Source organism: Empidonax traillii, unplaced genomic scaffold, assembly GCF_003031625.1.
Source record: "Empidonax traillii isolate 1590-97213 ecotype Southwest subspecies unplaced genomic scaffold, ASM303162v1 scaffold347:size1123457, whole genome shotgun sequence".
Classification (NCBI taxonomy): Eukaryota; Metazoa; Chordata; class Aves; order Passeriformes; family Tyrannidae; genus Empidonax; species Empidonax traillii.
The window spans coordinates 90,282-104,838 of NW_020955540.1; the positions used below are offsets into that span (position 1 = coordinate 90,282).

General features: G+C 37.8%; 1 protein-coding gene across 2 annotated transcripts; it reads right to left on the reverse strand.

Moving 5' to 3' along the window:
- Positions 1–251: 251 nt before the first annotated feature.
- RNPC3 (RNA binding region (RNP1, RRM) containing 3) lies at positions 252–14,069 on the reverse strand. 2 transcript variants are annotated; one of them, XM_027892371.1, is made up of 15 exons: positions 13,768–14,069; positions 12,939–12,986; positions 11,711–11,829; positions 11,032–11,112; positions 10,211–10,322; positions 9,674–9,742; positions 8,907–9,055; positions 7,938–8,063; positions 7,019–7,155; positions 6,097–6,258; positions 5,835–5,929; positions 5,697–5,755; positions 5,038–5,170; positions 4,074–4,146; positions 252–492 (listed from the first exon to the last, which is right to left on the reverse strand). In XM_027892371.1, the coding sequence occupies exons 1-14, from the start codon at positions 14,065–14,067 to the stop codon at positions 4,087–4,089; spliced, it is 1,650 nt and encodes a 549-aa protein (XP_027748172.1). In that variant the 5' UTR covers positions 14,068–14,069; the 3' UTR covers positions 252–492; positions 4,074–4,086. The 2 variants fall into 2 exon arrangements, with proteins under 2 accessions (XP_027748172.1, XP_027748174.1); XM_027892373.1 differs by lacking the exon at positions 252–492 and adding an exon at positions 1,037–1,442.
- Positions 14,070–14,557: the final 488 nt, after the last annotated feature.

Consider the following 14,557-nt stretch of genomic DNA (forward strand, 5'->3'; position numbering starts at 1 on the left):
CCACACTTACACAGGTTTAACACTGCCTTAACCTGTTACTGGTTTTTAATGACTTCAGTCTCACTACTGACATTTTTCAAGATGCAGATGAACAGTGAAACTTAATTACTGAGGAAAAACAGTGCCTATTTCACAGCACAAATTCATGCCGGTGCACTCACTAATCCTCCCGTTGGTTCCAAGACAGGAAAAAGATCCGTCCAACTCAAAAACCACACAATAGAAGCCAAAATGAAGAGAGAAAGGCAAACCAAAGAGAAAGGCAATAATTTATTAGATTTCACAAGCAAACTAACATACATTTACCATGTAAGTCTTGTGACACTTTAAAGATGTGGAATCTTTAAGATGAGAAAATTTATAGTCTGCCAATTTATAGTCTGCCTTAAATACTTTAGAAATGCTACTACGCACAGTTCAAGAGTCCTGATGATTACACTGCTTCTTCCCCCAGCTTGGCAATACTTGAAAGAGATGGAACACAAAAGGGACCTGGAACATCACAAAGGCATGTTAAAAGTGAGAACCACCAGTAAACAGCAGTGTTATACTTTGTTTGGACAACTAAACTGAAATATGTTTAAGTATTTTAAAAAGTGCTTAATGTCTGAAAAAAATATGACTTAATAGATGCAGGCTGTATTAATTTTATATTACAGAAAGTTAAATAGTAATGTAGTATGAAACCCACAAGAAAATTAAAAGTCACTGGCAACAACACTACCTCAGTGCAGAGAACAGTCTAAAAAAAAAAAAACCAACAAAAAGGTAGCAGTGATTAATAGTTGAGCATTAGTTCAGCTTCAAATACTTCATTGCAAGATATTATTAATTTTTTCCTTTATTCAAAAAAGACAAAATAAGGACTGTATAAACTGAATCAACTATAGATTGTTTCTCATATACTAGGACAACAATAATCATCAAATGATACAAATACCTGTCAACCCCTTAATATTAAGAATTGCTTTGCAACATGTTTTAGCCAACATATATATTTATATATTAATGGTCCATATAAAGATTCAAATAAATAATAATATTTATTTAAAGGAAAACAAAGTGCCACCCTCAGTGTGAGCTTAGCACAGCTCCACATACATTAGCTTGTTTGAGCTAGAACTGTTCCACTAAGGAATGGGACCACAAATTAGTAAGGTATATGACCTTTGAGGAAAAAGACTAAGAACCTTTAAAGTGTCTATTCACACAACACAGAAAACTCAGTGATTTCTTTTTTCCCCCTGAAAAAGCACCTTTTGCTTTTCAAAATTACCAGATTAGCTCAGGCTTTAAACATGTTAACTCCTCCCCACACCTACTCTATATGAAAACTTCGATGTAGTTGAGTGCTACGGGAAACATTGCACAAAAAAAGGATACAACAAGAAAGGATACACTCTGCATGACAGTATTACTGCAGTATTTACGCAGGAATGTTTCTAAAGAAGAACAGCAGAATGTGGTTTAATTTTACTCGATTCTCAGTATTGCATACACATAACTTTATGCTACCTATCAAAAGCAAATATGCCTGTTGGATAAAAGACAGTTCTGACACCTTATGAGATTTAATGAGGGCTGATGGATCCATCAACACTAAACTCCATATTTAAAAGTAAGTACATTTTTTCATAACTGGAACTACTAGGACACCACTAGATTTTTCTGTTTATTAGTTTTCCTTCAATATTTTCCCATTCTACAGACTCACTTTTTTTTTTTTCCCCCATCAGGTTCAAAACTGAAATCATGTTTCCATTTAATGCTGGCTTTCAAGTCACTTCTTCCTAAGAAGAAGCTGGAGAAGTCTCAGCACCAGTTTCTTCTACATAACCTTTCTCCCCAGAAGTTGTATTTTAGCTACAGGAAAATCAGTCACCCCAAATACTAACTGAACTTTTCACCAGTCAATCAGGAAAGACATTTCAGCCAGCAAGGACTTATGTAGTATTTTTATAAACCATATGTATTATCTTCTCCACAAAGGAAAAAATCTCTATAGAGAAAATACTAAAAAAAAATTTTAAAAACCCCAAACAAACAAACAAAAACCCCCATGAAACACAAAACCAGACTCAGACTTCTATAATGGAATTCTGCATCATAACTCAGCATCCACCAGAAAATTCCAGTAGGAAAAGGAAAAGAGTCATGTAGAAATAGGGTTTCATTTCATCATAAGTTGTGAAATCAAACAAATATTTTTAACTAAACCTCTTGGATCCTTACAAATCTGTATCATTCTAAACATTCCGTGATTGCTGCACACAAACGGTCAAGCTAAGGGAGAAGTTCTGCCCATGGTACATTAAACCAATGACACCTGCAAGGTGGCAATTCAGGTAAGACTTTGAGGTGCACAAATGAGTCTTGCATAAGTATGTTTTTGTTCACTCTAAAAAACACTTTTGAGTTGACTATCAACATTAATAACCAAGTAAGCACTTTCTTATTTTCTTCATGTAATTCAAGTATTTAGCATGCTTAGTGAATTCAGAATTAATGTACAAAATCAGCTGAAAAGACATGGAATTCCTAAAAACAATAAAAGTGCTCAGGCTTCATCTATCAGGCTTTCCAAGAGCTAAAATGTTTCAAGTTTCTTTTTGTATATAAAGACACTTAGTAATCTTCTTATTAGATGCTAGATAAAATAATATAAATACAAGTTTTTTGGTTAACAAGGCAGGAGTAAGAAACAAGACTGAAACACAGTCTCATCAACACTTGTTCCTAATAAGATACTTTAGCCAAGGCTCATTTCTGTTTTCAATGACCAATACAGAAGAATGCCTGTAAAAAAAATTATCTTTAATTTGACAAAATACAGATTTTGCAAACCACAATCAATTATACAAAATAGGAACTTCTAAGACCAAGCAGTATCTCAGATAAGAGGGAAACAAGCTAAAACATAATCTGATTAAGAAATTCTTAGACAATGGATACAACAAGGAACCTACAATTAAAGTAACTGTTCTGAACAGAAATACTACCCTCACAATAACCATTCTGTGGGCTCTCCAACTAATTCGTAAAAATCAAAACATCCTTTATTTCAAACTTCAGTTTTTCTCAAAGTAACAAGGATCAAACCTCCAGATTAAAAACACATCATGGATTAAGTAGAATGCTTGAAAAGCACTCAGCCTAAGATTTGAGTTCATTTTGTCCTAAGTGGTGGCATAACCAGAGCAATTCCCAACTGTAACCAGTGATTAAGTTCAATGCCCTTTAAATTTGAGCTAGTTGATCTATCAGAGGGTGCAGATTGAGAACTAAGTGCTTCTTATTCTTGCATGAGTTACTTCACATGATAATTGGAGAGTTCACTATGCAAATGTTTTCAGGCCACAAAAGCCCTCACAGTTAAATTAGAGCTTGAGTTAAAAGTGAAGTAAGAAGATAAGAAATAACAGCAATTACTTTCTGCTATAAGTTACTTTCCCATCATGTTATGATGGGATAATAATGCCAAAAATCAGGGCCTATGCATTCCCGAAAGGAAGTCTTGATCAATGCAGCATTAAGCAGCACGTTCTGACAGATGATCCTCCACTAATTCAGATAAGTTAAAAGGATGCTGCAACAGCACTAAGTTAGCAAAGTCAAAGGTCCTTTACAGCTAGCAGAAGTTTGTTGCTGGGACCACTTCTTCAGCATCACTTTGCTCCTTCCCTACTCTTGTAAAGAGGCAACTCTTTTCAATACCAAAATCCTGGAAGATTACTGAAAGGTAAGTGGCCCAGATCGACAGAATTATTGTCCTCGGCTCCACAGATTAAAGATTAGAGAAAGTGACAGGTAACCTTTGATATCAGGATCAGTGAAATGTCAGTCTCCAAGTTTTTAAACAGAGGAAGAAGCAACATGTTAAACTTACACCAACTATATACCTTGCACTCTGTTTTCATGATGTAAGTACACACTTAAGAAAAGAAAATTGTATGGAACATTTCCCAGTATTCCTAAAGAAGCCATTTAAGAGGTATTAAAAACAAACACACACGCTTACAAAAAAAATCCCAGCCTAATTATTTTGTTTTTATTTTCAGGCAGAGAGTCCGTACCTTGTGCAGAGTTCTATTTTTTCCTTTTCCCTTCATTGGTATCCTGTTTTGGTCTAGCTGAACGAGCAAATTGCTGGGATTCTGTTAAGGACTACAAGTGCCTGTGATATGTAGAAGCCAATCAAAAAGAAAAAAAAAAGATTACTTCTGCAAATAACAGTCTAGAAAGTGACCTTTACCTGTGAATCAATTCTACTGCAGTATAAACTTTATAACAATAGCACCCATTAGTCAAAGGTTAGGACCTCACCGTTACTCACTACTCACTACTGAAGCTATTAGAGAGACTGTCCTAGAGTTTGCAATACTAAGTAAATCAGGAGAACTAACTGGAAATAGGTTTGGTGCAGAGTAACTATAGCAGGATAAATGCTTGGTATCTACAATCTTCCATCCCAGCGTGTTAATTCTGTGACTTTGATGTCTCAGAATTTGGGAGGGGAAAAAAAAAGTAAAAGGAACAGCAGTTGGGACAAATGTGAATACAAAGAAATAAAACTATGAAACAATTAAGTAAAAAATAAGAAAGGACTTACAGACAAAAACCAGTGCCATGTAATCAAAAAATGACAGTTCCAGCTGGAGACCCTGTGTTAATAGAGACAACTGACCCCAACACTCCTTATGTTCTTAAATCTGTAAACATAGGCCTAACCAAGTCAAAAAGCTTGTATTTAATTTAAATACAGTGGTCATACAAGCTAACTTATTTTTTGTATTATCTTTGCAGGATCAGAGTTAAGACCAGAGAATCCTATTGTCTTATATAATCACCTTTACTTTCCTATTAAGGAAGAGGTGCCTCTATTTTTTTTCAGCTACCATAAAACTAACAGTAGTACACTGTGTTACACTGATTGGTTTTCTTAAGGTATTTCCTCTTTTGTAGAACACTGACAGCAAAATAAGAGACTGATAGGCAGCTTACAAAGAATATAATGTAAATGTTTGAAGAAAAGGATACAACCACCATGGGTTTTTCAAATAAGACATATCCATTTGCTTCTTTTAGTGCTTTAGCAGCTGCTTTTTCATTAGGAAGTCCAATGAAGGCCTGTCCCTTCATACGGCCTTCTTTCATCAAACGTATATCAAACCTAGAGGCAAAAATGCAGAATTGGGAATTACTCGCGTTTCACAAAACTTTCATATTTCACAGTAAAATGATTCTCACACATCAAATCAGAGAAATAGCAGAAATGGGAGCAAAGCCTACAAGCAGGAATGATGTCCTTGGAGACCATTTTGCCTGGGGGAACCATTTACTAAAAAGTAACATCAAACTGCAGGATGGCAAATTGGTGTGCAGTCCTACTGAACAGGACATGTGCAAAATGACCAGATACACACAATCATCTACACTGTTCATTCTGAGTCACTCAGCCAACAAACAGCAAATTTTGGAACAAAAAAAAAAGGGCAAAATAGTAGGGTTTTCAGTCACTGTTCCTAAAATAATGCTGTTTCTGTACTTGTGATAAATGAAGATTTTCAAATGAAAAGTATTTTTTCTTTATGCAGAAAGATAAAAAAAGATGACTAGTTCTAAAATCACAATTTTCACCAGTATCATAGAAGATAACATAAGAAGCTTAAATCTAACCAAGTACCAAATGAACTCACATATTTCGTTCCACTTCTGATTGGAAGTCAACATATCTTCCAAAAATGAACTTGAGATCCTGAAATTAAAGTGTAGGTATAAGAGAAAAGCTATAAAAACCCCTTTTGGATAAATATTTAATTTGCTTGTTTACCTACCTTTTCCTGGACTTGTTTAGCTAAATTCTTCACATATATCCTGCAATTTGGATCACCTGGCTCATAGTTTTTGAAAACAGAAAATTTTTCCATTTCTTAAAAAACACAAAAAATAAAGAATGTGTTAGGCTCATTTACCTTGCATATTTACTCAGTATAAAATAATTTAATATATCATCAGTTAAGAAAGGAAATACTTATTTAAACTATTTGTTTCAAGAAATCAAAAAGTTATTACTAGATAACACATTCTCAGTTATACCTTCTCTGGAAAGTCTATTTTTTTCTAGATCCTTTCTAGAAATAAATTCTGATGGTATTTCATCATCTTCCTCTTCAGTTTCCATTTTATCATTTGAGCTAGGAGCTGGGAAAATCCTTCCAAAGCCTGTATTATTGATTTCTTCTGTGGCTGCAGAAAGATCTGAAATTTCAAACACATTATTTAAGTGGTTTGTATATTTATTTACAAGAGGATCAAAAGCAAGCAAAAAAAGTATCCTCCCCTCAGTAATATTTTAGTATAGTAGATTTTGTAAAGCAATTTGAACACATCCTTTAAAAAATGAGTCAATCTCTGGTTTGACAAAGGCATCTGCTCTATAGTCCTATAAATCCCAGTGAACTACAAACAAAAGCCATGGCACACGCTAGTTAGCATAAATCAAGCCTTCCTGCTCAAGACCATATCCGTTTCAATGGTTCATCTAATTTTCATAAAAAAAAAAAAAAGAATATTACTGTAAAGTACTTAGAAACACAGACTGACCATAACCCTATAAAAAAACCATCACATCTCATTGCTATTATCATCCAGCACTATTATAGCAGATAATCAGTGCACCACAGAGAAGGACTTGGAAATCACTTGGATGCTGCTAAGAGCTGAAAAAGGAAAATCTGAAATTAACCTGACATATTAATTTACACTATAAAATACTGAGAATGCACTTGTAACATTTGCTAAAAACACTTCAACATTTAAAAGGCAGTGCAATTTACCATAAACCTACAGAGCACATAGGAGAGAAAGAGACCTTTAAAAAACAGCAAATGCAAACACGACACAACTTGGTGTTGAAAGCTCCAGTACAGAAGAATTTCCTGGCCTAATTTCAGCACCTTTCTACACCCTGAACCCAGATGATTTTAATATTAAATACATTTGAAGAAGGAAGTCTTACCATTTTTTTCTTCTTTCTCTGAGTTTATCTGAAGAACAGCTGGGATGTCAGTACTAATATGAAACTCAATTTTTTTATGACCTACATGCTGCGGCTGCTCAAAGACATCTGAAGGTGACAGTGTGGGGTGCAAATTACTGTTTAAAACAACAACATGTTAATTAACGATTCAGACACTGATGAATGCATAGTCAACTATAGGATTTCTTCCAGATGTATTTTACATTGTTGTTTACCACCAATACCTGTGTTCTCCATTTCATAAATCTCACCCAACACAGATCAAGTGGATCAGAACACAAATACAGTAAGTACGGCTGGCAGTAGGAGCAAAAATCCAAGAATCACATCCCACATTACAATACAGATAGGCACTTCAAAAAAATATAGCAAATCACTTGGAGGAAGCAGATGGCTATTAGGAAAAATGCATTCACAATCACTCATGACCACACAGAAACACTACACTGGTGACCACAGAAATGCAGTTCCAAAACTCAAACTTATTTTAAAACAAGTCCACTATCATTATTTTATTGTAACTTTTTATTTTAAAATGTATTCCAAAAAATAGACCCGGATTGCTTCCGTCACAGTTGTGATACAGAATTAGTTATCGTTTTTATGAAAAGGAATTTTTATTACTTTGATAGCAAGAGAAACACAGAGCTTAAACAGGCACGCTTTACAGATTAGGTAGTTGAAACTTTAGTTCAAATCACAGGAAAATTTGGACTTTTTGAGCAATAAAACCAAGCATGAGGATAAGGGAAGACCATCTTCAGTACCAAATTAGCTATCAGTAAAGAATCCTTGTTTTAAAACAGCAATACTAAAGCAAACATGATGCAGGGAACACAATTTAGTAAAAGGAGTAATCTTCTGAAAAAGTGAAAAAAGCCACAGAAAAAATACAAACCTGTGGGGAGCACACACAGGAACACTCAATAAGTCTTTAATTCTTTGCTTTTTTCTAACACCACGTCTCTTCGTGTTTATTGGTCTTTTAGGCTGAAGGGTTGCTAATTCCATCAACTTGGTCATTCTATTTTAACAAAACAAACAAACGAAGTAGTTCACAGAGCTGAAAATACTCATGAAAACCCTTCCCCTCTCCTTAAAGCCCTTGAAACAGAACTTTTCAGAACATGACTATAAAACTAGCAACTTTGAAACTACACTAATAATTGTAATGAGGTCAGTGATGCCCTTCCTTCCCCATGCAAGCTCCTCATTAGGACACTGAAGCTGTAAGGAAAGCTGTGACACCCCAAGGTGAACCTGATTTTATAACACAATTTCCACTCAACAGGAATGACTTTTTCCAAATGCATTTATTTTTCTGAATAAAGCATAGTGACTTTCTGATTTACTTTTCAGTTTAAATAGCAAATAAAAAACTTGTTTTTAATTTTAGTATTAGTTTAAACAACCCCTACACCTATGATGTAATTCAGTCCCAAAAACTGCAAGAGCATCCTCAGCACACAACCTCCAACTATTAATATATGATTTAGGCTGAGTAGTTAATTCAGTAAAGACATGGAATAATGAAGAATTCAGAAAACAAACTAATTACTGCTTCCTTATAACTGCATTGTTTAGTTGGGGGGGGGTGTTGATGTGAGAACAAATGATAAATTGCACACCAAGAGGCCGTTTTCCTTTTCTTACTGCATTTAGTAACAGGACAGCGCTGTTTTAAGTTGATCTGGAGTTTCTCCACGCATCTGGAAAGATTTCTATATGCTATCTACTACATATTAGATCTATGTACTGTGAATGTTAAGAGAGATTCCACCATTTGCTGAACTGGAAGCTAGAAAAGTAAAGCCACCCACCACTTTAGGCAAGCCCAGAAGCTTGCAAATAACTGCAAAACACGCACCTCTCCTTTTCCTCATCATTATCACTTTCGTATTCCGATTCATCCCCACTAGACAGTTGCTCTTCTTCCTCTTCAGGCAAAGGAGGCTCTTCAGGAGGCAGAGGTGGGATTGGGGGAGGTGGCACAGGCACTGGTAAATACTCTTCATACTAATTATGGGGAAAAAGTTTAAAAAAGTATCTAAACTTTGCAAGAAAAAAGAAAGTGTACCTTGCTTTCCTTTACTTAATAAAAACAGTCAAAGCAATAAATTATAATATGACAGGAAGCATTTTCTCAAAGTATGCTTACAGAGATCTAGATGCTATTTTTGTAAACCACATTAGTAATGAAAAGCTTTCCACAACCAAAATGAAAATGTTGCTGCTTTCTGAGGCTCGACAGTGAATGTTTTCATTCTTTTAAGCTGAGGTGATAAGAAACACAGCAGCCATGGTCCTGGGTATTCACCCTGCACTCAGCTTTAAGGACTTTCCTGAGAAGAATATGGTCAAAACATACCTAAGCTCCAAAGCCATCTCAGTTTCTACAGTGAGCCAACAGTTTGAAACATTCTAGTGCTACTGTCAGACATGTATTTCTTTGTTCTAGGTACAGCCCAAAAGATTTCTTTAGAGGACCAACAACGCACATCGCACCCAGTGAAATGCAGCAGTATTTGCTAACCTCTAGAGATTTCTCCAGCTTTTAGACCTCCTACCATATTGCTGACATTTTAAATTGTGAATCACTTCTACAGTACTTAAAACATATATTTAAGAAGTTACCATGGGAGGGCGAGCAGTAATTGGTCCAAAAGGTGGAGGAAGATTCATTTTATTCATTAGATGAAGTACCTGAAATTATTCAAAATAAGCAAGGTTTCTTTAAACAAATAAGTGACAACAGTTCCTTGCTAGGTAGCATAGCCAGTAACTCCTGGCAGGTGAAACTCAGCAGTTTTAATGTTAATGAACAATGTGAAAGCCCCCACCTGAGATGCAATACTAATGGTAAATAAAAGCAACACCCTAAAAAGGCTTATCAAAAAAGTAAAGCATCTTCTCAATTGAAATTCCAAGTATTCAAGTCACATCTTCCTAATTCGGAACAGCATATCCAGTTAAGTCTTCAGTAAGCTACCTCTGGTCAATAAAATTGATTAACACTATGTTGAGATAATTAAATCTTAATTTTTTACTATCACAGAAAAAGTAACTTATTATTTATTATGACAAAAATAATAATTTCGGTGCATAACTGAAAGAGGAAAAATGAGATTTGATTTTTTTTATACATTATTTTGTTTCCCGTTTTTTACTTACCTGGACATAAAATTTGGGCACACTTGCCAAGGCATTTGCTATATTTGCTAGAATTGCACTTGAAGGTGGTGGGTACAAATATTTGAGGCAGGAATTGATGGGAAAGGTGAGGCTGAGGAAAAAAATTAAAAACAAGATACCTTAACACCACTGCCACTGGTAACACTTAATGATTACCAGAGGCTTAACTATTCATTACATCTGAAGCAACACTGAAATATTATTATTTTCCCTAGAACAGCTTTGGGACCCTTACATTGTCTTTAACATCAGGGAGTGGTCCCCAGTGCATGACAGACTTACTGGGCTGGGCACAATGGAAGTATCAACCTAAGCAGAGAGCCTACGGTACACAGAAACAATCAACACATCCAAACCCAAAACCACCCAAAACCAAAGCAGGCTGTGCCAACATCATAAACTCAGTACTCAAGAGCACTGAATTTATTAGTCTCCGAAAAATTTATTCTTCATGTATGCAAAAATGCCAAGGGGCAGTGGGGGAAGAAGCAGCAGCATCCAGAAAACTAAAAATCAGTGGTATTCTGCTGTTAACACTGGGACAACCTACCCAGCCCTCACACTCCCCCTGAGAAAACAATGCTTAGTGCCAGAGGGCTCAGAGCACCAGTCACTACTTGACTGTGAGGATTTTAAACTTGAGGAACTGAAACTTCATCTTTATGACAACTCCTACAGCTGTGCCTGTGGAACAGGAGCATACTAGGAAACAAAACTCTTGTTCAACAGTACATAACATATTTCAAAATAACCTGTAACAGAATAAAATAATTAAGACAAATAAAAAAAAAAACACTAACCCATGGCTCGGTGCAATTCCATTCTCTATTTTAACACAGCTTGGTTCTACCTTCTCTTCTTCTTTCACTGGTTCTTCTGAACTGAAAATTAATTAATTCTTAATTAAAAGAGGGCAAAATTTAAATGCCTCATAAAATGAGCATTATCTATTAATAAATACAAGACATAGATTAACATAGGTATTTTTAACATCTTTATCTGTATTACTACAGCCATTATCATTGCTTCAGAATTAATACATGTGGACAATTATAGTAGCCAGTCTTCTAAAATAAGTACTTACACAGATTTAAGGAAGCCTCCCTATTTTAAAACACTCCTGACTTAAATCTACTCACAGGAAAAGAACTAAAATGATTTCACGTTGTGCTCTGTTCAGACCGTAAAAATTCAAAGGTATTAATTATTGATTTGTTCATACTCAGAGAGTGGAATAAGTAACTTGAAACCTCTATTGCAGTTGTTTTAATTAAACCCTATCACATAGCTTTTATCACTTAGTTACATATTCCAGACGTAATGACACAGTTCTAATGGGAGGAACGCAGTCATTAACTGTGGATCTGAACCTCCTTGTTAACACTTCCATGTGGTTACAATTTTTCCTTTGAGTTAAAAGGACTATCAAAGTATCAAGGATATGGAACTTCCACAATCACAACTATATTATACACATACCTTTTACACTTCTCTGAGACAGAAGGCTGGCTAAGGACCTGAACACTCTCTTGCTCCTTCGCAAATTCAACAACTAAGGTGTGACCTAAAAGTTTCAGCTGATGCAGCCTTGATAAAGCCTTCAAGTAAATTTTAGTGGAGAAAAGAAAGAAAGGGAAGAGGAAAAACATGAGATTTATTTTAAAGCATAACTGTTTTTCCTTGGATTGGTAAACTAGCCATAGGGTGCAGTCCCAACTGCTTTAAACTAAGTCTGTGCCACTATGGACACAGGCAGTCCTGCGCTGCCTCTGCCTTCACAGCCCTGCCTTTAGTTCCTCTTTCCTGCTGGCAGAAAAGACAAGCAGAGTTGGTCACCTTAACACAGCAGCAGGACCGCAGCTTTAGCATGATACTTATTACACAGACTAGTACATCTCTGTGACTTCAAGCCTCTTGCTCATGAACTACAAACATGCTGAACTCCCTTAGTAACAGCTGGGAAATTTAAGATCAAGATTTTTAACAGTGACACTAGAAAGATCCAGTATTCTGCAAGTGCAGAACACAACAGGCTGCTAACAACTGACACAAGCAACCTAATTCACCAGTGTTCACCTCACACAGTCTTCGTAACTTTTTGAGTACTCCTCTAAACTGTGGCCTAAAAGAAATAGAAGCAATGCAAAAAAAAAAAAAACCCAACACCAAACACCAGGGCATAAGGGTGGAATTCTAGACACAGGTTTTTTAGCAGACTAGTATTTAAAAAGCATTATTAGCATTGCCTTTTGGCATCTAAGTCCCCCACTAATGTGGTAGTTTTCTAAAGTTGGGCATTCAAGGCAGCCTTGAATTGTGTACATCACTAGAGAATTTTATGGCAAACATGCAATTATGCAGGAAACTAGAAAATTATGTTTGGTTTAGTTTGTACATAAATGCACACACATCCTTGACAGTGGCCTGATCAATCTCAGCTCCTCTAAGTTTGACATGCTCTGTGTGAAAGGTTGGATCAGATGACTTCCATAAGCACTTTTCAACCCACCTTTCTTAGGAATATAGGGAAGTGTTCATTTCATCAAGTCCTGCAAGCAAATCCCAAACCAGAACTGTAATACCAAATTGTGCTGCTTTGTTTTTATCTAACACTAAATACTAGATGATGTGCAAAACATTTTAGAGCACAACTGGCAATCCAGAAAAGAGTTTTGCCAAACCATTCAATAACAAACTCAATACAAACCTTTGCAGCTGCATTTTCACTGGGAAAAGTGGCAAAAGCAGTATGTTTCTAGAAAACAAGCAAACAAAAATACTGTATATAATATATATTATACAGCATTCAAAAAGTTGAGATTGCATGTAAAATATATGCCCACAAGAAATCTGTGAGTTCAAGTTTAAATATTTGAAAGCTTCCAGACAGCAGTCACTTAACTCCCACATGGAGCAAGCATGAAGGACTAGAAATCATTTTTCTTAAGAATTTAGGAGATGAACCTCCTGCAGTCAAAAATCAAGACAAGAGCTCAGCAGTTTGAGGAACACAGGAAAAGGTTTTTTCCTATGAGCAAAACCCATCCTAAACTGCAAGAAAATATATGTAGGTAAAGAGATCTAAACCTCTTTTCAGACAAGAAACTTATTTCAGCACCTCGCACTAGCACATTTTCATCAAAGCAATTTCTGAAAGTAACACTATTCCTGCTACAAAAGTTGCAACTATTGCTGTGCTCTGAACATTTGAATGGTTTCTAACTAACATTTTCCTCTACTTTTTAGGTTTTAAAAGAATGCAGGCTTTTCAAACTAAATCAAAGCCTGATTTTGTGTGTTTTTGTAACTTGGAAAAAAAAAAAAACAACACACAAATAGAGATTTCTAGAGACACACCTGTGAAAGTGCACCCCTGCACTGTTCTTCCCCAGCCCCACCTCTAATAGCCAGCGAGGCCGCAGCCGCGGCCCGGGGAACAGGGGAGGCGGAACGCCGAGCCCGCCGCTCTCCCGCCCGGCCCGCGGGGACACCGCGCCTCGTCCGGCACACTGGCTCGGCCCTGCCCCAGCCCTCACCAGCCGCCCGTGGTCCGACAGGACGCGCACAGACACGGCCCCGAAGTGCTGCAGCAGATCCTCCTTCTCCGCCGCCGTCAGCTCGGCGGGCAGGTGCCGCACCAACAGCGTCCGCCCGCGCCGCCGAGACACGCCGGGGTGCGGCGGGACAGCTCCTGGACCCGGGACACCGCTGGGGAGCGGCGGGACCGGCCCCGGGACAGTCCCTGGCCCCGGAACACCGCCGGGGAGCGGCGGGACCGGCCCCGGGGCACCGCCCGGCCCCCCCAGCCGCAGCTCCCCACAGCCTGGCGCCGCCATTGCAGCGCGACTGCCGCGCGCAGGGGCAAATCGCGCGAGAGCAGAGGCGGGGCCTGAGGCCTCAAGTCTCGCGAGACTTAACGCAGCCCCGGGAGCTGGTGGGAAGGGTGCGAGGTGGGGTTGGAGGGGTCTTGGCGGTCGGGATCCTTCGTGCAGTGAAATACACAGTATGCCCGAGTCATGTCCCAAAGGGTGCCCCTCGCACACACAGCGTGCCCGACTCACGTCCCCAAGGATGCCCCTTACACAGCGTGCCCGAGTCACATCCCAAAGGATGCCACTCACACACACAGTGTGCCCGACTCACGTCCCAAAGGATGCCACTCACACACACAGTGTGCTCGACTCACGTCCCAAAGGATGCCACACACACACAGCGTGCCCGGGCCACGCCCCTAAGGATGCCTCAAAGCGAGATAAAACCCCATCCAACAGTTCAGAGCTTCTCCTCAGACCATATTCTAAGAACTGGTCTCTACTGAGCCTTTAG